Raw genomic sequence first — 23,243 nt, 5'->3', positions numbered from 1 at the left:
GGGCTTATCCTATACGGAACATGTCCATCAGTCCTCATGTTTGAATATGCAGAGCACTAGGATCAGGACCCCACTCTGTCTCAGCAGCCTCAGAGGCTTTCAAGGGCAGAAAGACAGGCTAGACAGAGGTCTGATAGGTCCTCCCTGCTGAATGGCACTTAGCAACTGCACATAAGTACACCTGCAGCAATTCAGGACCAGAAGAAGAATTTTCCCTCTATAGCTAATGTTGTGCCAGCCAGTAGGTAGCTTCCACACTCTGCTACCCTTCAATCACAGTGTGGGGGTCTTTGGCAAAGCAGGGAGTGCACTTCTAGCATGCGTAAGTCAAGAATATGTAGGAGAAGGAAAAAGAGGGTCTCTGCTGTGCAGTGTTCATAAAGAAGAGAGGTATAGCCAAAACAATCTAGAAGCATTAGAAACCCCAACACATACTAGTGCATTTAGGGGTTCTAAGCAGAACAGCACTGGAATGTCGCTCTCTTTTTGTTAATACCAGCCTTCAGTGTGTGTCAAGGCCCATTCTAGCTCAAGGAATGTTCAGTCAACTCCAACCTGCTGCCAGATAGTTTGTTCATGACTGGTTAACCTGAACAGCCACATCATGCAAGATAGAAGCCTCTTTCTCCTGTCCCCAAGCTATACTATCATTCATTCCTGGTGTTAGCTCAATAAATCTGAGGGCAGTGGGAAGGGACATCCAGGCTGTTGAAGCTGTATCACTTATACCAGCTGCCTTAACAGGGGAGCCAACAAGCCTGCAGGTGAATGATACTGAAAACTTCTGAAAGATGTGGGAGAATAAATAGATTTCTGCCCGTCAGCTTGATTGAGCCAAAAAGGGGAAGCAATACTAGAAGTTCCCTATTACCCTGCACATCCAAACTTCCCTGAACAGGAAGCCTGGGGGGAGGGCAGACCCCACCACCCTATGGATGCATGTGCATTGAAGCCAAGGAAGTCTGCCTTCTCTATTTTGAAGAGTTGCATGTGTCACTTATCTCCTTTCACTGAGTGCACATGAGGAAGATCTGTTCCCTTCTGCACTCCTGCACTCCTATAGTGCTCACAGTCAGAGAAGTCTTTACTCATCCTTGTTTATTTATTAGAAAATCCCTACAGGTCTAGGCGTTTAAAATGAAGCATTAGTTACATGGAATACATGCCCTCAAAGTCCAGAAGTTGCTAGATATGCTGCAAAGGTGGATTGGGGCCAGCAGTGACCCAGTGACCTCTGCAGGAGATGCTGGCATGGCTGAGAGACACTAGCAGGGCAGTAGCAATCATGATCCAACCTTCTCAACATAGTTAGCAGGATAGAGTCCAACTTGGCCAGTGAGAAGCCGGCCCTTGCACCAGCCCTGCTCATCTTCCTCACTAATCTTCATTAGTTCTTCACCTAAAAGCAAAAACAGTCATTAGGAAGCAGCCTTGAGAAAAGTAGCATGGCATTTTTCCCTGCCTCGGAAGAGTTGATAAAAAGCAAGACCTATCAGTCTTAATCACCACACTTTTCCCCCCTTATCACATTCTGTATCATACTGCACAGTTTAAAGCCAGAGTTACTGACCTCTTCAGTATCTATTCTCAGTACCATCCCCTAGGCCAAGGAACTTAGAGACAGACCTTCACTTCTGCTGTTCAACATCAGAAATATTTTTGTGCCCTGTATTTCTGCCTGCTTTCCTCCCCCCTAGAGGAACATGCTTAAAGCCAGACAGATCAGAACAATCTCAGAGATTTCTTTCTTAGTGGCTCCTCTGTAGCAAGGTGGGAAGGAAATGTAAGAGGCTGCTAAGCTCTGGCTGTTAGGACCCAAAATGACTATGCCATGATGGGAGTGTCTGGTTTGGCCAGCAAGGTATAGAATCAACTCATTTCTCAGACTATGACCAGGAAAGGCTTTTAACGTTTCCACATCTACTTTGGGAAAGGGCAGAAAGGTCCCCTTCTCCACCAGTACAAGGTCATACTTCTGCCAGAGAGGGAGGTCTGACTGCATCAATAGGCACACCCCACACTGGCAGAGGCTCAGAAAAGAACATCCTCTGCTGTTAAGCTTAAGCCCTACTGGTGCATGTTGCACAGAGCAGGTTCAAAAAGGGGATGACTAAAGCTAACCAGTCATGCCTTATTATAGCTGCTGGGTGGAAAGAGAGAGCAAAGAGTCAAGTTCTAGAGCATGCATATTATAAGATATTTTAAAGCATCAAGTTAGTGTTAGGAAGTTTACCAGTATGGTAATGCTGCAGCACAGATACTGGCCTCGGGCACAAGCCCCTGCTACTGAAGGACTTCAGTGCCTTTTAAAAACAGGTGTATTTTGGACATGTATAGCACAGAGATACCATGTAAGACTCAAAACAAGCAAGATAAGATACACTCTCAAGATCCAGATGTCCTCCTGGAGCTGGAGAAGATGTCACATGCAAACTAAATTTAACTGAAGGAAGAAAAGGGGAAGGGTCTGTTTGCTCCAGCATTCTCTCTCACTCAATCCTCTGCTGTGAGCCAGGATCTCCACTCTCAAGATACCCATTTTGAGCAACAGTTTGCATAGCTGTTTTTTGTCAGTTGAACTCTGCTTTCAGTAGTGCATGTCAGTCAGCTGAGCTTTCTCCCAAGACATTTATCTTCTGGTTACATCAAAGGACAATCCAGACCACCTATATAATTTTTGTATCAATGGCACAAGGGAGGAGCATTTAATAAAGTCTCAAGATACAATGCAGAATAAATGCCTTAAGAGGAGGCAGGAAGGATCTGTTTTACCACTTAGGGTCTGCTCACCCTACCCTGTGACCAAGGCCTAGGCAGTCTCTTTTTATGTGGCCTCACTGTCCCTTAGCCTAGAACAAGTTGGACTTCCCAGTGTATCATCCACCTCAGAGGAGCTGGCAGTGGGTCAGGCCAGGGGAAGAAGAATAAGTATCAGTTTTTCAAGGGGACATCCAGTTCTTAAAAGAGTGTTTCCATCATTCAGTCAGCCTGAGTGAGGACAACAAAAGGTTAGTAAGAGATTAGTGCTTCTGTACCTGCTTTAAAGCTCAGCTCATCAGCCTCCTGTCCCGTGTAATCATACAGCGCTCGTACCCGTACACCTGGCACCTTTATGTCCTCCTCATGCCCATTGGCATCCAGGCACTTCTTGGGAGTGTCCTCATCTGACCACTCTGAAATATCTCCCTTCCCTCCGCTTCGTATGTGGAGGGAGAGAGGGGACAAGAAGGTTGTTAGTAGACTCATCTCTCACCCACCTCATCCTGAATCATGCACCACCCTGACTCCCCCTGAGACTGCTGTGCTATAGAACGAGGTGCAAGAGGCCCAACAGCCAAGTGAGGGTGAACAGGGAGGAGAGATCCCAGGAGATACTAGATATGGTTGAAAGCATCCCAGCATTAGAGCCCTGAGGGCCAGGAGGGTAACTCTTTCTCAAAGTATTTTCACACATGCACATTCTTCATGACCTCATCCTACTCTAGCAGACCCTCTCACACAAGGAAGGCCAGTCCTAACTGGAGAGCCCAGCTATGTCCAGAGTTATTCCAGCCAAGAATAAGACAGATGGGAAAAGCCATGCCTCCCATCCCAAAGAGATGTCTGGAATGCTGTTTTCCAAGTCAGGAACAAGAGCAGAGGGGAAGAGCAGCAGAGGACAGGCACCTGGAACCCAAAAACCCCTGAAGTGGCTATGTTCTGTACTAACTTCATGTGGGTGGGTGCCCTCAGGCTGTCATAGAAGAGGCTGTTCTGCTCCTCTTGGTAAGAAAACCTGTAGATTGGCAAATAGGGCCCCTGAATCCAATAGACTGTGAAATACAGTAATGGCCTTGAGACATCTCTGTATCATGATTCTTTTCTGCCCAGTTCATTTAGGCTAGAGTTCACCTTTTAAAGCAGGATACTACTGGAACTGTAGGACATGAGTCTCTTCAGCCTCTCCCTATTCTCCAGCTTGCTTCCTGGCAAGGGAAGCAGCTACACCCAGACTTGTCAGGTAGTACTCAGCACCATGCCAGGGAGTAGTAAAAAAAAAAAAAAAAAAAAAAAAAAAAAAAAAAAATCTGCTGCCTGCATTTAGGAAACAGTATAGCTAACTGGCAAAGCTGCCAGTTCCCAACTTTCATCACCCTGACTGAGAGGAAGAATTGGGGAAATGCATGCCAGAATATCACACAGCATTAGTCTGACCAGGCCAAATCTTATCACTAGAAGGATTTTTACAAGGCAGGCACCTTGTGAGGCAGTACATACTGGGGGGGGGGGGGGGGGGGGGAAGCAGCTACCCTAAACCCCTTTATCTACCCTGTCTCTTCCAGAGTGGCATGGGCAAGGCCATGGGCAAGAGACAGGAAGTTAAGGAAAAGATCACTCCTATCAATCCAACTCATTCATGACCCTAGGCAGGACTGTACTTTTCCTAACTTGATGTATCCCAGACTTCAGCCCTTACCTTCGTCTTGTCTGCAGAGGGGTCTGTGAGACAACACCATCCCGTGTAGGCAAAATGCTCGTCAGTGTGACGTCGTCAGCCATCTTGCCACTCTTCTCCTTCTTGGTAATTGCCCGCTGTGTTTCAAGGGACCATTCCTGTTCCGGGAAAAGCAGTAATACCATCAAGCCACTTGGATACAAAAGCTCTGTGCATCTTTTCTGACTAATACAGAAGGACAGAACACGAGGTCATACTTCAGTTGTGGCTAGGCTGGTCAGCTGAATGGCCTTGCTGGCACAGCAGGCTCACTCCTGTTGAATCCCAAGGTGCAACAGGAGGGGCTGTGCAAAAATTATAACAGGAACTCATCCCAAGGCCCTCAGCACCAGCTCCTATTCTTTGACCTTGCAGCTGGATGGCTGGAGTATTTGCAGTTTGGCAGGGTTGCATGTGTCCCTTTGGGCACCAGAGAACTTGCAAGACAACAAAAAAATTTTGGAAGAGCCTAACATCCTGAGCCTGCCAAGCAAAGACATGGTCTTTCTAACACAAGACTAGCAATCCACCAATTTCAGTAAAGCAGCTAAATGTTTGGAAATAGTAGTAATGAACTCTAGAATGCTACATCACCTCAAACTGAGGCCAATTCATCGCCATGCCTGGTCCATGAGTATTGCGCCACCACTTCAAATCCTCCTGGTTGTCTGCAGCCATGATGACTTGGTAGAGATCTCGATACAACGCATGAAAGCTATGACCAGGAACAGACAGAACCACCAGTAACCAAGTCCCTCAGCAGTTTCCCAAAAGCCAAGCAGGAAGGAAGAACATAACCTCATGCACAATTACAAAGCATCCAAAGTCCCACAGGATTAAGGATGCTAGAGCAGCAACTGGTTCAGCCCTAGGAAAACAGAGCCACCCTTACAGAAGGGTCAGCCTGGCAAACAGGACAGGCTTGTTTGATGCAGCAGTGGCTAACATCTGCTAGCTCTCAGCACAGCTCATCAAGTGAGCATTGAAAGAGCCTGGCACATTCTTACACAGACAGGGAGGTGGCTCAGATTTGTTGTCTCCACCTTAAAAGTATAGGAGCACAGAAGATTTTTGGCTGCACCTATTTCCCCTGTGTAACCCATACTTAAGGGCAACTTTTGGGCTTACAGTTACCATTATCTCACAAAAGGTCTCTTTACTCAGGGTGTATGGGTGTAATAGTTATAGATACTAGAAGGCAACAGAGCTGCATTCCTCAGACTGGGATTACATATAGCAACATGGAGGCATTTCATAGAATAGAAACACACCCCCAGGACAGTACTGGACAGTAGTGGAAGAGGAAGGCTTCAGAGGCAGAAATAATCCTCTCTGGGGAGCCTGACGCTGTCCAAGATCAGACACACCAGCACTGGTCAGTCTAAAGGGACGAAATGCCAGTTCTAAGACACACTTGGAAGGGGAAGGAGCAAGACCTGGGAGATGCAAACAGGCAGCTCCCTTTCACAGACACCAGAACTGGCACCCCTCACCAGAGCCCAGGGCACCCCAGGCTGGCAGAATTCCCTCCTGTGTGAGGGCTGGTACCTTTCACTGGTGGAGAGGTTGAGATGCTGGTGCAGATTCAGGAACATCTCCTTAAAGAAGCACAATCGCTTGCGCTCTGCTTCCTGACAGCCCTCAAACACTTGCTCCATGTCCTCCATGTAGCGGGGATTGTAGCGGTTCAGCTCTTCCAGCATCTTCTCGTATTGATCCTTGCACTGTATCAACGCAGGAGGACAGCAATGGTGAGATGTGTTGCCTTGATGTCAAACCAGTGACACTCCCCCTGCTCTGGCTTGGGACTCAAGTTTTTTTTCCCCTGCACTGCTGAACAAGTACACCACAGAAAGAAGAAATCCCACAGCTGGTGTCCCAGTCCATTGTTCTCCTAATAGTCTTGCAAGTTCCTTGTTCTTCCTTGCCACTCTCTTCCATAGAGGACCTTCCACACTTTCACTCTTGTGGGCAGGCAAACCAGCCACTTTTGGTAGCCAAGTCTTCAGCTCTGTAGCTCCCACCCCCTGCACCAAATCCCCTACTTTTTTTTTTTATTAATTTACTTATAAGTTAGATCTCACCCAACACCAAAGATAGAGAGACCTTAGTCTTAAGTTACTGAAGTCTCAGTCTAACTTCCTAACACCTCAGACAATGGGATCTCACACCTTCTTACAGGCTTCAGCAGGAGCCATTTCACTGAGTGACATTACAACCAGTGCTTTTTCCTCAAGAGGAGTATTCTTGTGACCCACATCCATGTAACACACACTCACCTTCTCAGCCTCCTGAGTGCACTTCTCTACACGCTCCTGCAACTTGCGTAACTGTTCCTGTGAGACAGATGAGTCTGCCTTGGCATGGTTCTCCCTTGTTTGGGCTGTTTTCTCCTCCTTCCGGGCTGCATGATAGTTTTTCTTAGAAGTCTCCACCTGTAGGAGGAAGATGCAAAGAAAGCCATGATCCTGACCACGTTGATCTCCATTACTCAGAGAGGGCATGTTAACGTTTGTTACAGTCAGCAGCAATTGTTTCAGGGCAACCTAATAGGAATGCCAATTTGGCATTTAGTAAACCATGCTCCAAAGGGAAGAGGTACCTCTGAATGATCTCTCTTTCAGTGCTCACCTGCTGTGCAGGAATACAGAGCCTGTTACCAGAGCCTTCCCTCATGGGAAGGAAGCTACAAAACCACCAAGAACAAGAGACCATCAAGACATCCCTCCCTCTCTGACATTCACTGCTACTGTGACTAAACCCAGTTTGCACAGTGGCTCTCAGAATCAGGCAGCCAGCTCGACTGCCCTTATCCCTCCTTCCCTATTCACACTTTGCTTACGTCTTTCATCTTCTTCACCCAGGGTTTCTGGGCCTTGCGGAACCCATCCTCTGCCTCCTTTGTCTCCTTGAAGCCTCCAATCATCTGCTTGTGGTAGGCCTCCTTCTGCCAGGCCTTGATCTTATCTGAGTCTTCACCAGCCAGGTGGTTCCGGACATCTAAGTGAATTTCACTCAGTTTGTCTGCAGCTGTCAGAAAGGCATGCCAGGCCTTCTCCAGAGTACCGTACTGTGGACCTGCAGGAACAAGCACCAGAGAGGCTCTTACACCTCCTGCCCACAGAAGGGAACGCAGATTCTTTTCCTCCTACACACATCGGTATGGAGTCACTTCCTTAACTCTCCCCCATCACACAAGTCAGCATTGACTGTCTCCACACACTACCAACAGGCAGCATCTAGACTGGCTGTTACAGCTGGCTGGACGGGCATTTCTTTTGGGCAGCCTTAGCTGTCCCAGATGGTGCCTGCTAGGAGAAGGTTTCTGTAGAAAATTCTCTTCACAGATCTGGCCTGAACTTCAGGACAGATAGCAAAACTAGTTTGTGACTGAGGCTATGCTTCTGCTTCACTGACCAGTAGGTCCTTTAGGGCATCTGTCTCACTGTTTCCCATTACTTTGTGAGGTGCTATCAGTTTGAGCCCACTGTCACTAAATCACAGGATTAGTAGTTATTCTCTGACTGGAGGAGAAGGAGAGACAGCCAAGCCATCCTTAAAAGGGGAGGTCTGCAGCTTGATTTAAGACTTGGACTGCCCAAGGACTTGCCAAACTAAACAAATAGATTATCTTTTTGTAATACCTGATAACGCAGAGAACACCTCTCTAAGAGAATGAGAGGACTGGCTACAAAAACAGACACACACACACAAAAAAAAAAAAAAAAAAAAGGACACCCAAGAAAGTCACCTCATTCCTGGAGAAGCCTGTCCCCCAAGGAAACAGTGTCGCCTCAGTAAGAGACAGCACTCAAGGAAGAGAGTGCAATGATTGCTTCCTGTTCCCAGTCCAACCTGCCAACTTTACCTTTCTCAACATTGGTCCTCCATTTACGGGACCACTCTGTTAGCTGCTGGGCATAGTTCTTCTCTATCTTGGCTCGCTCCTGGAAGCAGGAGATTAAGTCATTGCAGAGCCGGTACCCATCATCCACACGCTTCACTGTCCGCCTGTAGTTTCCAGCCTGAAATTTTACACAACATCATCCTTTATACTGTACTGACTTTCATGTTCCTTCAGAATAGACAGCAGCAGGTCAATCATTGCTTGGGGAGGGAGCAGAGGCCCTTCTGAAGGCAGCTCTGGCACTCTCTCAGGCAGGCACAGCAGTGGAGGGAAGAAGCTGAGATGCTTTGCTTGCCTCTCACAGCTCAGATCAGTGTCAGCTGAACAAGGAACTCTCACTCCACAGCATCTGTGGAGGAAAGGGTCACCTCCTCCCTACAGTAACACACAGCGTGTTACTGAACCTCCCCACAGTTCCTCCCTTCCACTTCCCAAGAGCAACATGTCACCCAGGAACCTGAAACTCAACCCCCTAATTCCACTGGTGGGAGGTGAGAAGACATTCCTACCTCCCTCACACTCCAATTATCCTTCCTTACCTCCCAGAAACTGCCCCCAGGAGCCTCCCCGCCAGCATCATCTTCTGATGACATCACCCCCGTTTTCTTGCAGCAGAGAATTTTTGCAGATTTCAGTTAAGCTGAGAAGAGAGAAAAGTGATTTCTAACATAGCACTGGATGAGCCTTTGCAGAGAGCACAGTTCTCCATGACTTTTGGAGCTGGAGAAGCCCAACTTACTGCCCTGCAGGCAAGTACTGGCATCACTGCACCTCCAGCAGCAGATGGCTAGATCCAGCAGGGATGCCCAGGACTGAACCTGCCTCCTCCCACCCTGCAGACAGATGGCCTCCTTGGCAGGCCTGTAGCACATTGGGAAATGATGTTGTAGAAGACAATCTTGCCAAACCTCAGCTGTACAAATAGCGAATCCAACACGCTTCAGCAGCACCAAACACGTCTGCAGAGATTCCTTTCTTAACCAAGGTCCTCAAGAGGGTAGCAAAAGCTACATAAACTGAGGTAGCTAAAGCTATTTGAAGTTTGCCTTGAAAGACCTTCAAGTAAGTCTTCTGTCAATGGAGATGACTCCAGCTTCCCAGTATGACTCAGGATTACGGGATTACAACAACTGGCTGGAGAAAACAAGGCTGAGCAGTCAGCGGGCAGGCATGTCTTGAATGGGGAGGAGCACTATAAACTGCCCACCAGCTGAGCTGGGCTTGAGCAGAACTACAGAAACATGCTGGGGCATACCCAGCCAAATGGCACTGCAGCACACATGCCAGTTACCCAGCACCACTGCTTTCTTAGAAACATCCCAGTAGAGATGGTGTTTTCATTACACTCAACTCTCTCACTGCATTAGGCTCCAAATCTAGGCTAGAAGGTAAAAGGTTCATTTCATCCTCTGTTGTCTCAGAACTTTTGCCCATTCCCCTGTGCTAGTCTGTGCTGCCAGTTTGTTTGTGACATGGTGCAACACTATGAATTCCTTGGGGAGAGGTTCAGCATTACTGTTGTGCAGGAATGAGAGAGGGAGTAATGGAAAAAGGCCCAAGCCCAGTCACTCGCACACAAACCCACTCCATTCTAGGCAAGCCTGGGTTAATGCAGCATAGATGTCCTTTGCTGCCACTTCTCCTCTTGCACATTCCTAGTTATAAAAAGCTTCCCTCACACCCCAGAGAGGTATCTGCTCATTCTGCCAGCCCACAGAGCACACAGCAGAGATGAAGAAGACTAGGTCGAGTCCACATCTCCCACCTCCTGCAAATCCTTCTCAGTGGCATGAGCCACACCGTGAAGCACCCCAGCATAGAGTGCAGGAATTTCCTACACTTCTTCTGGAAACAGTTTGGCTCTGTTTCCCAGTCTCATCCCATGCAGAATGTCAGAAGTACATTAATGCTGTTCCTCTGGGTTTCTCCAGAAGGCTGAAAGTGCTGAACTCCAGTCACTGAAGCAAGTTGTTAAATGGGACGTGACACTCAGGTGCACGAACCTTGAAACCTGAAGAATGCCTCCACCCATGCCACCAGCTGTCCCTGTCCTCCCTCCCCACCATTTGTCAGCAGGCTGCAAAGCTATCTTATGTGCCTCCAGGGCACGCAACTCTACTCTTATGCCCAGTAACTACATACCTGAAAGCTGAAAGCGAGATGCCACAGGGGAGCAGTGGGCAGCAGGCAAGTATGTCCCAAGCTCTTCAAACTCCGTGAAAAAGACTGGAGGAGACAGAGATGGGCATGGTTAGACACTGGTGCTCCTTTGCAGGGATGCTGCCTGTTCTGATGCATCACACTCCTAGGGGTGTCCCCCTTCTGCCAGCTACTAGGAGGGGCACCCTCTGATATAGCAGCTGCAGCCACTGTGCCTCCTGAGGTGCCACATTCCAGCACGTAGTAGAGATGCCAAATCCTTGTGTCACAAGATCTAGCCCCAGAGAGAGTTAAAATAGAAACACTGGGGCGGCATGACAGTACCGTTTGGGAAAGGTAGCATCACAACAGCTGAGCAAAGGGAACAGCTTGGGCCAGAAAGGCCTAAAATAAACACACTGCCCAGGCACCGTACGTGGGGCCTGGTGTCCCTCCCACTGTACAGTGTCCAGTTTAGCAAAACCCATCGCCTCCTCCACACACTGCTGCACGTACTTTTACACATAGCTGGCTTTGGGAGAAAAAGGGAAGGACACACATGTACACTTTCTGCAGTCCCTTTTTACTAAAGATGAAGGGGATTTATATACAAGACAAAGGACTTGATAACTCTACACTTAAACAAAAAAAGAGAACCTCACAAGAATGCGTATTCTGGTCTAGAGGCCTAGAGTCCTTTTAGTAGCAGAGCACCTAGCACTGCCCTGGTAGGATGTGGCTCTCTACCAGCAGAGCTTTTTTGTCCCTTGGTTCTGTGAGCTGTCTCCATCACATTCTCAGAAATACTTTATTCTGCCATTATGGTATAGGTAACTGTCATCAACTTTCCACAGAGGAAAGGGAAGTAAAAGGCCTGCAGAGGCTAAGGGAAGCAAGGGCAGAAAGAGGCATTTCTGTTTACCTCACATTCACTTCCCTGAAGATTTACTTCAATGTCAAAAGGCTATTTATTTAAAAAACAGACAAGCAAAAAAACCTTCTCTGTCACCAATATCCACTCGCCTGAGGCTGGAAGATTAGGGCAACTGAGTTAATACAGCCAAGAGCAGAAACTGCAAAACCTGGAAGTGAGATTTTTAGCCAGACATTAAGACAATTTTTGAGAAGGAATGAAAGAAGGTGGGGAAAGATGAGGAAGGAAAGAAAAGGGGACTGGGTTATTGCAAGCAGACTAGGGACTTTTGGTGAGGAAGGGGGGGGGGAGAGTTGGGACACTTTGCATGATTCAGGTCACTGGATAAAAGGTTACAGCTCATCATAAACCTTCTAAGACTTCCCAGTGGTCCCCAGTAAAACCAGACTACACATTCCTGAAATTGCTAAGATTAAAAAACCTTCATGAACAGTTAAGTATACTTAAAACTGCCCCAGACCCTTTCTTTCTTCTCCTGATGAGACATAGATCAATTAGGTATGACACATGAAGGCTGTATCACTTTTTCCACACCACACCCCCATCCCCACTTTATCAGGAAGCAATGAATCACAAACATGCCTTCCATCTCTGGTTTCCAATTCAGGCTGACTACACAGTGCTAGAATTTGGGGGTAAATGTAGAAAGCTGTTGTGTGTCAGAGTGTGCTTGTTCATTTGAGGGACAGTCAAGCAAAACCCAAACATAAAAAAACCCATGAATCCATTTTTTCTGCAGTTTGCACATTAGAATTTGAGCCATACGTACTTATTTTCTCAGGAATTACAAACCCAAATAACTGGATTTACTATCACGAAGATCAACAGGCTCTGAAATATAATAGTAGCTGTGCTGGATCAGACTAAGGGTTCTCATAGCCTCTGTAGACAGCAGCCAAAAGCAGATACCTTCCCTTGCTTTAAGAACAGAGCAAGCATACATGATGCCTCCCTGCATGCTCTCCAAGCCTCTAACCATTTGTTGACAGGAACTTCCTGAGCTGGTTGTGGCACCTATGAATTTAGTAACACTCAACTGATTTCTCTTCCACTTATTTCTCCAGTCTGCTTTTGAACCCACATAAGTTTTCAGCATCCACAGTATCATGTAGCAAAGTATCCCACAGCTTAAGGCTATACTGTAGTCATCAGCGCAGTAGCTAGGTGGGAGAATACAGTAAAGTAGTATAATATTTCTACAGGCTAATCTCCATGACCTGAGTAGCAGCCAGTCAAGTACATATTTCCACTGCAGTTGTATAGAAGTCCAGAAAAAAATCTAGCCTGGTAGAAGCAAAAAGGTCAAAGAACAAGGAGGACCCTTTTCTGCCAGGCTTTTTCTGGACTTCACATACTCCATGAGCCCATGTCAGTCAGCAGATCAAATTGGATCTGCATACAGACGTAGGGAAGGTACTTAGTACTGCACACAGGGGCTGAACAACAGCTGCTGCTGTCACCCCGAGCCCTAGAAGAGCAAATAGATTGCCACTCCACCCCTTCATGCCTAGTTATTCCTGAAACACTGCATGTCTTGTGAGCCACCAAGACCTTGAGACCAGGGAAAACCTGAATTTCCCAGGAAGAACAAATACATAAGTTATATATCCCAAAGCCCAGAGGTTGTTGTACAGCAAAGTAGAGATGACAGGGCTACCGTGTGGACAGCCTGATATAGCAAGAGCCACCACATGATTCAGGAGGGCTGGCAGAGCCTGTACAGTATGAGCAATATAGCTGGAGTTATATTGGGTCAACTAGAGTTATATGTGGGTCAGCACCACATACAAGACTCCTTCTGATGCCACTGCCACCTCTGCTAAGAGGAAGCTATCTAGCAAATTATATTTGCAGGGCAAAGGAATGTTTATCCCTACCTTCCTGCCTTCCTCTTTCAGCTCTCACAGTTAAGAGCTACTTGAGACCTCACTGCAGCTCCTGCAAGACAAGCTCTCTGAAGAAGGAAGGAGAGAGTGACTGCATCTCTATTCACTTCACACCTTCACAGGATTACGGATGAGGGCATCACAGACACCACTACAACCAGCAACATCAGGTAGATGAACTGAACTATGCATATCAGATTTCTGCAGAGCTACGATGCTTTCTGCTAGTACCATTAGAAAAGGTACTCCCCTCCTTCCCCCAAATACCTGCTCTCACTTATGACCAACATAGTTATTAAGTCACACCTGCAATCAACTCCCTATTAAGTTATCAAAAAATGGCTCTTGGTCTTTAGCTGCAGAAAGGTAGAGCGGCTCACAACTGCCTCACTGGTACTGAGCTCCACTCAGGGAAATGCCAAAGGGCTTGTCACGGCAGAGCTGTTTCCACCTTTAACTATGTTGTTAATGTCACCCCCACTCCAGTCAGTCACACATCTTTGACCACAGATCCCTGCCCTCAGACCAACGTGTCAGGCTAAAACCTCTTTCAAAACATGGGTGAATCTGGCAACACACTACAAAGTATACCTTTTTGTTTCACATTTGCACAACATGAGTACAATAGGGTCCTGATCCACAAATAAGACTTCTAGACCCAATAGTAATAATCACTCTTCCCCACTTCAGAAACCTTTCCCTAAGGCAGGTAAACCAGAGATCCTCTCCCCTCTACACCACACTCCGGTACTTCCAGCCTCCAAATGCCCAAGGCATCACTTCTGTGCATTGCTCGACTGCCTCCTGAGACTCCTTGTAGGCAACTGTTTTCCCAAGTTTGCCAAGAACAAGCCTCTGAACTCTAAAAATGCTCAAAGGGCTGGTGCATGCAACCCTGCAGGAATTCATCCACAGAAACAGAGCTTGTACACTGCACCAGGCAACACCTTCTGCCCAACTCCTCTCCCCTTTCCCAAGTGCAACAGCAAATGCTGGATGCAGACACATGTAGGAACAAGTTGACTTATATTTATCTAGTAATAGTAACTGAGGCTTTAGTGGAGGTACATTTTTATTATGGACCGATTTCCCTATAGGTGTTAAAGGCAAGTTAAGCAAGAGTTTTAATCAAGAATGGGCTGCTACTAACTCAGTTCCACCTCAAGACAACAAACACCACAAGGCAGCAATGTGAGATTTCTGTAGCCAATTCGCCTGATTCCCAGAGTCACTTTTCTGTATAGCAGGCAGTGGTGAAGGCATTGTTTCCACAGCAGGGCACTTCTGGCATAGGTTGCAGAAAAACATTTCAATCTGAACAATCCAAATACACAAAAGGATGGCAGCCCCCCTCCCCTTACAGAACAACAGATATGAAAACCCCCTTTTTTCTTTTTTCTGTTAACTTGTTGTCAGAATGGAACTAGAGAGCTGGAGCCAGGAGGTTCCACATGGCTCTAGCAGTGTAATGAACTGGATTGCTGCTGGTACAGCGGTGCTAGGAAGGTCCCTGATGGAGAGAATAAAATGGGATATGGGACAGGGTGTCCTTTCCAGCCTCACCATCTCTGGAGGTGCACATCCAATAGGTCTGAACCAGTGACTGTAATGATGCCCAGTAAACATGCTCTCCACTGCTATTATATAGGAGGACTGATATTTAAAGGTGTACTCACCTTTCTGAAGAGGGGCCAGTTCTTCTCTACAGCTAGAGAGGATGCCAAGTAACATGAAGATCCTCCAAAACTTCCCTTAGAGATATTTATCTTATTGCTGTGGTCACACCCTTGGTAGAGTCACCTGACTGGGAAAGGGACTAAGAGCCAGTGTTTCCCAGCCGCTCCCTAAGGACTGAAGACTGCCAGGGCCACCCAATTCAGTTTCAAGCAAGATTTCAGCTGATTTCTCCAGCCAGGGAGAGGTCAGAGAGACATCAGGCAGAACAGTAACTACACACAAAGGTCACTTCAGCTATGTGCAAGCCTGTAGCAGAAGCCTGTCTCCCAGACAATGATTCTCTACAGATCATGTGGCTGTCCACTAGCAAAATTCTCCATGATTATACCAAAGTACTAAAATACAGACAAGATCCTGTTCCACTTAAAGGGCTGACCTGAGTCTACATGCTGCTTCATTACTCTCTCATTTCAGACCACAGCATCTTTATATTGGTCTTTTTCACATTCAGACAAAGCTAACATACTGAAGAGAGACATCCCCCTATGCATTACCCCAAGTTGTTTTCAAAATGTTCATTCAGAATGAAATACTTTCCACATTTATTAGCTATTCCCTGTCAGGTTCTCAGAGGCCAAGGCTACAGGACAGGCTTCTACCGACACATCGCTGCTGATCTAAGGGTTAAGATATCTGACTGACACAGCTTTACCAGGCAGAAATTGTTTCACCAAGAAAAGGAAAAATTCTGCTTTCTTTTCCAGTATGATGTAGGAGATCTTCAGTATTACAGGAACACAGATCTATCCTGGTTAACACAACAATATGAAACTGTTAATGAAGGAATGTATTGGACTATCAAGGTCTGTGTTATTTTTTCCCCAGTTGTTCTTCCTATGAAAAATTTGATTAACATCTCAAATACCCACAGAGTTAAAGGAGGGAGGAAATCAGTGCTAGACCATGGGGTACCATACTCTAACAGGGCAACAGGCCATGTTCATTTGGTACGTTCAAGATGGTTGCTGGAATAATCTTGACATGTATGCTGTGTCTATGTATTTAACAGGCAGCTACAAATAGGAGCAGTGGTCAGCTTAATAAAAAGACACACATACAAACTACCAGGAACAGTACTACACCAGCCTACTTTCTTATAGCCCTGTGAATAACATAGCTCCTGTTCCACACGCTAGTCAGCATGCCCACTTCCCAGTTCTCACACTCCCTGTCTTACCCCTTTCTCAGGGCAAGGTTAACCCACGTGGGTGTTGAGAACCTATAATCTCTACTGTCCCACTCCCTGAGCCTCTTCACTTGCTTGCTTCCATGCTGGGTACTTCCCAGGGTACCTCCTACCCTGCTGCATCAGTCTCTGCAAATAAACATCAAGCTTGCCAGCAAATACATGCAATCAGCACTTCCCTTTTAATCAGAAGGGACCCCAAACAACTGGAAGCTATTTCTCCCTAAATCACTAATAAACAGGTGTTTAAAGCACCAGCCAAAGCTATTATACCTCTCCTGAGCAGTCTCAATCTGCACTGAATGCAGACAGTTTTTCCAGGATTTAATCTACATTTCACCTGGTTGTGTTTTTTCTGCACTCAGTGACTGGCAAGACAAGATCAATAGTCCATCCTGTAACACAGTTGCCTATAACTTAGTAAAGGTAACTCATTGCAATAGCAGGCTGAGCCAGTCCACCCACTTCCAACCAGGCTTTGAGTAAAGAAGTTTTTGTTCAGATCTTCATGTGAACAGCAGTGATCCAAACAGAACAAGACGCCCCAGCCTCATTCAATCCTGAGCAAAGAAGAGAGAAATAATGGAAGGTGGTGATCAGGGGTGTTTCCTGTGTTTGGGGAAAAAAACCCCAAAAACCAAAAAAAGCAAACTCCTCTAAGTCCCTGTCAATGGAATATTCTCCTTCTGTGATTGAATCACCTTGCAACCCCCAGAGCAGGGATCAAGTTTACTTGAATGCATTAAGTCTTAAGGAAGCAGACTTGCAATCAATGCAATCAAACAACCTTTAGAGGAGCCACAAGCCAGTTAGCTCCATTCTAACACTGAGCTTCTAGTGGTTTCTTGCTTCACTAGACTGCACAGTAGCCAGATGCCTCCAATCAGCCTTCTCAGCCCCCTTCTCCCATTTGGAAGTCACAGTGGTTTTTTAACCCAGCTGCAGTTCTGCAACTTCTGGCTTCACTTTACCAATAGTTATCTTTTCCATTAGCTGTCTTTTGAGGAAGGGGGAATGGGAGATAGCATTGGCAAGTATTTTGTCATTCAGACCAACTGTGTGGCAATTATATGGCCAGTGAATTCAAAGTACTGCATTTCTTTATCTCTAGTTGCATCAAAGAGGTTTCTGGGTTTACTTAGTAAAAGCCGATTAACTAGAAGTGTTTATTATGTGAATACTTTTCTTCCAAATATTCATATAATGCAGAAAAGAACCTGAAAGAAGATCATCATCAAGGCATTCCTGAAGTTCATCCAGTTCCCCACACAGTTCGAGTCCAAAACAGGCTGTAGAAGGGAGTACAACCAACTTTTTGAAGTACGAGCTGAATAAGGTATGATTGAGTGCTAGGACATCTCTTGCAGTAAAGGAGAAGAATGAGGTAAAGCATCGCACCCATTGCTTCTGTTCCACATTATGGTCAGTTCCTCCACTTTGATGGCAAGGCTCTTTTTTCACCTTTTCTCATCAGACCTAGGTTTACTCAATTGCTTCCTCGCAGGAAAATCTAAACAACGTAAAGAACAACTGCAACTGTAAGGCAGACTTCAGTACCATATGAACTGGCAGGACTACAGACCAGCTTGTACAGAGTCATTTTGCACAGTCTTTTTATGGGACCAGGCATGTAAAAAGAAAGCATCGCTTGCTCTGTGGATTGGAGAGGACATTCAGGAACTTAGATTCCCTTCTGAGCATCTCCTGGTTCAAGAAGAGTTTGGTAGATTCAATCACTTTGTAGGCACCCCATTCCTAAAGATACTCACATGCCTTTCTGACCTATTTCCCAGAGATACACACAGATAACAAGGTTGAAGTAGGGCAGCCATGAGGAACCGGCCTGTGCCGCAGATATTCATACTTCACACATTCTTCTTGAAGTTCATTATCCTGTATATCATGTAGCAACTTTTATCTACTTTCATACTACCTGCAAAGAATCTGCTCTTTGGTATCAGTAGTGCCTCTTCAAATAAATTTTTGGATCTCAAGCTTAAGCACAGGACTATTAATATGAAGTACTTCATATCCCAGGCATTATCCATAAGACTCCAGGAGAACACAAGCAAATGGGACAGTCAGCCCAAAGGGCACACATGACGGAATAGATTTTAACTGTTCAGCACCACTGGAATGTCATTTGCTTTCTCAGCCCATTGGCCAAAGCAATGATCTCAGTTTCTGATCCTCAGGACTCAACCTGACACACAAGGAAAGAACACTGGGAGGCTTTAGAAAACGAAAGAACAAACAGAGCAATCCAGTGGGCTTTATTTCCCCCCACTGGTTTCCTGAAGCAGCTCCTATACCACAGCTCAAAATCCTAGTTTTTTGCTTGCATTGGGGTAGAAGCCTGCTGGAGTCAACAGGAGGCTTTCACACAGGTTTCCACAGGTCAGCAGCCCTAGTACAAGGAAGAGCTGACTGAAAACACCAAGAAGCAAAAATAAATATCTAGAATAATTCAAAAAGTGAAATATACTGCATCTTCTCCTAATCTGCCATGAAAGCTTCTTGCCCATGTCAGAGACAAGGCAGCGAGACTTACTTCAGAGCTCTGTGCAGCAGTGCTGCAGCTGATACAGCTCAGCGCTCTCAGGAGCTGGAGAGGTTTGGCTCAGCAGCAGGGATACTGAAGGAGAGGAAGAAGCTGCTGCCAACAGACAATCACCAATAGGCAACTGAAAAGACTGACCATGTCCCCAACAGCCCAGGAGGCAAGTACCATATTTTCCTGCAAACAGAAGAGACACAGCTTGGGCAAGCTCATAGCATGGACAGGACTGAGGAGGCTGAAGAGTTGCTAACACTATTAGTTGCAGGTTGCCTGCAGCAATTCTAACTCCTCTAGCCTGGAAAAACTTACTGACAGGTTGCAATAAACAGAGTCCTACCACAGTCACCTACTAAGAGAGCATAAAATCCCCCACAAGCCTGATGCCTCTGGATCCAGGCCCCCGGTACCATGGAGATCTCTCACATGCCTCTTCAACAAACTACAATGCCTAGTGACAACCACTAGATTTAACACACAAATTCTAACTATCACAAGTCTGAAAGGCTCCTTCCCATCCTGCCATTCATAGGGAGGAGAAACCACTGAAGGCTGAAATATGATTAGGATGCCAGTCACACATATTGTCTTATAGCAGTGCCCAGCTTCAGCCCACATTTCAGCTCAAAGGAACATGAAACTTACGTACCAGTCACTGAAACAAAGCTTGATAATTACAGAAGAGGATGCACCAGGCTCTTTGCATTGACATTACACTTTGTTCTGCTGGAAAAACTTGTGCCCAGTCAGTCAGAGTGCATTTGGATGTTACAGTGGTCACCATGCCGCAAGGTAGCAGCAAAAAGCTACCTCTTGAACAGCTTCTTAACTGCTCCAAGGATGCAAAGTTCTTTTGTTATTCTTCAAAGAGCAAAAATCCCATAATCTTCCTGAAAACTTCCAGATACAGTAGTCACTGTTTTCTGTCCCACTCACTAAGGCCTTAGACTAAGATATTAAGGCTTTTTTTTTTTAATCTATCTGACACAGTTCCCCATCACACAGTACCCTCTACACCCATCATGCTGAGTAACGAGCGATAAAATAGGTTGCCTGATCAGAAAGTCTGTTTTAAAAAGATAAGAGTCCCTCAAAGGGCTTAAACAGTTCTCCTATTGTTTAGGCATTTCCCCATGAACTCTCAAGAGCAGCCCAAATTCACACATCACTGATCAGCTGATGGCAAAAATAAATGCTCCCTGATCAAGAGCATAGCTTTTTCCACTCAGGCTACAGGCAGATACTTTTAGCTTTTGAGGTCCCCGGTTCAATCTCTGGATGCCAGCCATGACACAGACTAAATAGTTCAAACAACAACTGAATAATCTCCAGCCCTCAAGATGGCCAGAATAAAGAATATACAGTATTTGCCATGCTCAGTGATATCATACAAGTTCTAACAGAAGCTCATGTTGCCCCTGCTGCGGTGACCATGTTCTCACAGTTTTGCGGTCACTATATTGTTGAATTAAAAAGAGATATATCTGTGCGTATATATTTATTTATATTTTTTTGGAAACTCATGATCATCCAGGGAAAGCCCAGAAGATTCAGGCTAGCTCTTGTATAATCCACAATAACCTAAAATGACTAAAAGCACCACTCATTGTCCTGTGAAGAAATTAATTTGGGTCCATAAGATTTTCAGGCTTTTATGACTTGGTTACGCACACAGTCTGCCAAGGACCTGCAGCATTTTGGCACAGTCTGGTTACACACAATCCTTATTCACTCACTGACATTTGATAATGGAGTTCCAGGTGGGCAGTTGTTCTCAAGCCTATACATAGCTGACACACTGAAGTTACTGCTTTTTACAGCTTCAGAAGACGACGATCTTCACTTGAACAAGTGCAGGCAAGCCAGAGAAGCTCAAACTCATAGGTCAAAACAAAGAAACAAAAAAAAGCACCAATAAAGCAATACAATACAGCAGGCACAGAATAGGGAAGGCAGCAAGCAGCTGATCCAGCTCACACATTCATTCTGTTCCAAGCTGCAACTCGAAGGACAATCTAGTAAATATTTTAGGGAACTTCTAGTGAAATACCATTAATAACACAAAACAGTCAAAGCAGAATAGACTCTGTCTCACACAGAGCATGTTGTGCACTTCACAGAAAGGTGAATCCTTGCCCGAAAGAATGCGCCCAGTTATGCAACGTGCAGGGAGAAGCTCCACTTCGACTCCACCCAGAGACCAGCTCACACCTGGAGCGAGGAGTATCCGGACCCTGTCATTTTAGCCCACACGCTGCAGTTGTGCATTCTGCTCCCATTACGCACCGAGAATGACTTGAGTTGTCGTAAGGCTTAGTGACTTCTCAGTGACATTTGAATTCCAGGGTGGAGTGGGAGACTCTGCTAGGGTTCTGTACTGCAATCAATTACCATCATATCAGAAATTCCTTTGTGCGAATTAGACCGGCAGTTGATCTGAAGGGGAGAGAGGCTCACCTCCCGTTTCAGGAGGCAGGGAACACTAGTTGGTTAAGGAAGGTTAAAGAGTGAACGAAAAGGCCAGACTAATTCCTAGGGCCAGGAGCAAAAGTCCAGAGGTGGTCAGCTAACCTCCCCCTCACCACCAAGCTCCGAGCCTTCTGCAAGCCTGAAGAACTGGAGCAAGCAAAGAACACATAGTTGGCACAGAAAGTGGTGAAACTGGTTAATGAGTTTAGGCCACGCTACCTTGACTTATCGATAGCTTCGCGGAGATCGCGGATCCCTCCTCCCGCGCGCAGTGACAAATCATAGACTGTCTTCTCAAGCACTGGATGTTCAGGCCCACTAATACCCTTCGTGTTTATCAGCTTTTTCCTGCCCTGCGCCGGAGAGGACACGGTAACCCCAGCAGCCTGCCAGGGGCCAGGCGACACCGCCACAAGCGGCACCCCTTGGCCTGCCCCAAACCCCGCTCTCCCCTCCCTCGCACCACGACTGCTGCCGCCAGCCAGAAGGGAGGAAAGGACGAGCAAGGCCAGGACTGTCCCGTTTGCCGTCCTCCTCACTCCGGCCATCGGGAGCCCCGGCTCGTAGACCGACAACACGGTTCCCCCTAAGACAAGACGGTGCAGCCCCCCCGAGCCTGGGCCCCAGCGAGGCCCCTTCCCCCAGGGGGTCCTGGGAATCCGCCTCACCCCCCCCCCACCCTCCGCCACAGCGCCCGCGGCTCCGGTTTCAGAGTGGGAAGCGGCTCAACACGGATCCGGCACAAAGGGGCCCCTGTCCCCGCCGCGGAGCGGAGGCGCTGGCTCCGGAGGGAGGGGGGGAAAGCCTCCGCAGCCCCCAGCGACGGGGCGGCGGCGGCAGGCCGGCTGCGGGGAGGCCGGCGGCGGGGCATCTCGTGAAGGTCAGGCCGGCGGCCGGGCTGCAAGGAACGCGGAGGGACGCGGAGCTCTCCCGGGAGCTTCCCCCAGCCACCCCCCTCCCATCGCGAACAACCTGCCGGGGCTCGGGGACCCGCCGCTGCTCCCCCGCGCCTACCGGGGGGTCTCCCATCCGCCTCAAGCCGAACCGCGCCGAGCCATCTGCCGATCCCCTTCTGCCCACAGGCAGCGCCCGGCCGGGCACCGCCTTCCCCCACCCGCCCCCTTTCCATGAGGAAACTTTTCCCTCGCAGCTGCCAGCGCCTCCCGAGCCGCGCTGCCCGCCGCGGGGAGGCGGCGGGACCCCCGGCACCCTACGGGGAACAGGTCCGAAAAGCGTCCCGACAGCAGCGGCGAGCGCCCAGAGCCCGCAGCCCCGGCGGAGGTGACCCCGCCGCTTACCTCGCAGGCGGCGCGGCGCGGCTCGGCACGGCGGGAGGCTTGGCGGGCAGCGGCCACCTGGGCTGGGAGCGAACCGGGCCCTCCCCCTATTTCAGCCGCAGGACACGGGGGCTCCCGCCCCGCCTCCAGCAGTTCCGCCCGGCCCGTGCCTTCGGAGCACGCCGGTGGCGGCGGGGCAGCTCCGGCGACGCTCCCACCTCCCCCTCCGCTCCGCCGGGCTTTTGATCCAATTAACGGGTGGCCGCCGCCGCCGAGGCTCTGCCCAGGCAGGTGGGGCCGGGGGGGACGGGCTGGGAGGGCAGCGCAGGCTCCCGCCGCGGTTCCCCCTCTACGGCGAGGGCCTGAGGCGCGGGGTGCCGCTTCTAAAGAGCGAGGAGGGGGCTGGGGGTTGCCCTGTCCCTGGGGGAGGCCTGCCGTGCCCGGCCGGGTCGCCCCCCCGTTAGTGGGGGGCACCGGGAGGCGGCCCTGGGAGGAGCTGCCCGTCCGGGTGACGCTCGGGCCAACCCCGAGTTGGCCTTTTTTCAGTGTTGCCCACCGGATTTGGGGCCGTAGTTAGTTTTCAGTTAGTTATTTTGTGTGCTGTACCGGCCAGCTGACCCGCAGGGCCCGGAGCCAGCCTGGTGGTGTGGAGCAGGAAGCCCAGCAGGTTCCCGAAG

General features: G+C 48.0%; 1 protein-coding gene across 5 annotated transcripts; it reads right to left on the bottom strand.

The window, feature by feature from the left end:
- Nucleotides 1-1,083: 1,083 nt before the first annotated feature.
- Nucleotides 1,084-22,794, bottom strand: PACSIN3 (protein kinase C and casein kinase substrate in neurons 3). Of its 5 annotated transcripts, none has more exons than XM_052782006.1 (12): nt 22,588-22,794; nt 10,524-10,607; nt 8,921-9,021; nt 8,343-8,499; nt 7,317-7,552; nt 6,754-6,909; nt 6,023-6,198; nt 5,069-5,189; nt 4,457-4,593; nt 3,710-3,775; nt 3,036-3,196; nt 1,084-1,399 (listed from the first exon to the last, which is right to left on the bottom strand). In XM_052782006.1, the coding sequence occupies exons 3-12, from the start codon at nt 8,972-8,974 to the stop codon at nt 1,284-1,286; spliced, it is 1,380 nt and encodes a 459-aa protein (XP_052637966.1). In that variant the 5' UTR covers nt 8,975-9,021; nt 10,524-10,607; nt 22,588-22,794; the 3' UTR covers nt 1,084-1,283. The 5 variants fall into 5 exon arrangements, with proteins under 5 accessions (XP_052637966.1, XP_052637967.1, XP_052637965.1 ...); XM_052782007.1 differs by lacking the exon at nt 22,588-22,794 and adding an exon at nt 22,262-22,352; XM_052782005.1 differs by lacking the exon at nt 22,588-22,794 and adding an exon at nt 22,304-22,322.
- Nucleotides 22,795-23,243: the final 449 nt, after the last annotated feature.

This window comes from Harpia harpyja, chromosome 3, assembly GCF_026419915.1.
Source record: "Harpia harpyja isolate bHarHar1 chromosome 3, bHarHar1 primary haplotype, whole genome shotgun sequence".
In the NCBI taxonomy this organism is placed as follows: domain Eukaryota; kingdom Metazoa; phylum Chordata; class Aves; order Accipitriformes; family Accipitridae; genus Harpia; species Harpia harpyja.
Note: the sequence above shows the minus strand (reverse complement) of the source record. Positions and strands in the feature narration are given on the sequence as shown.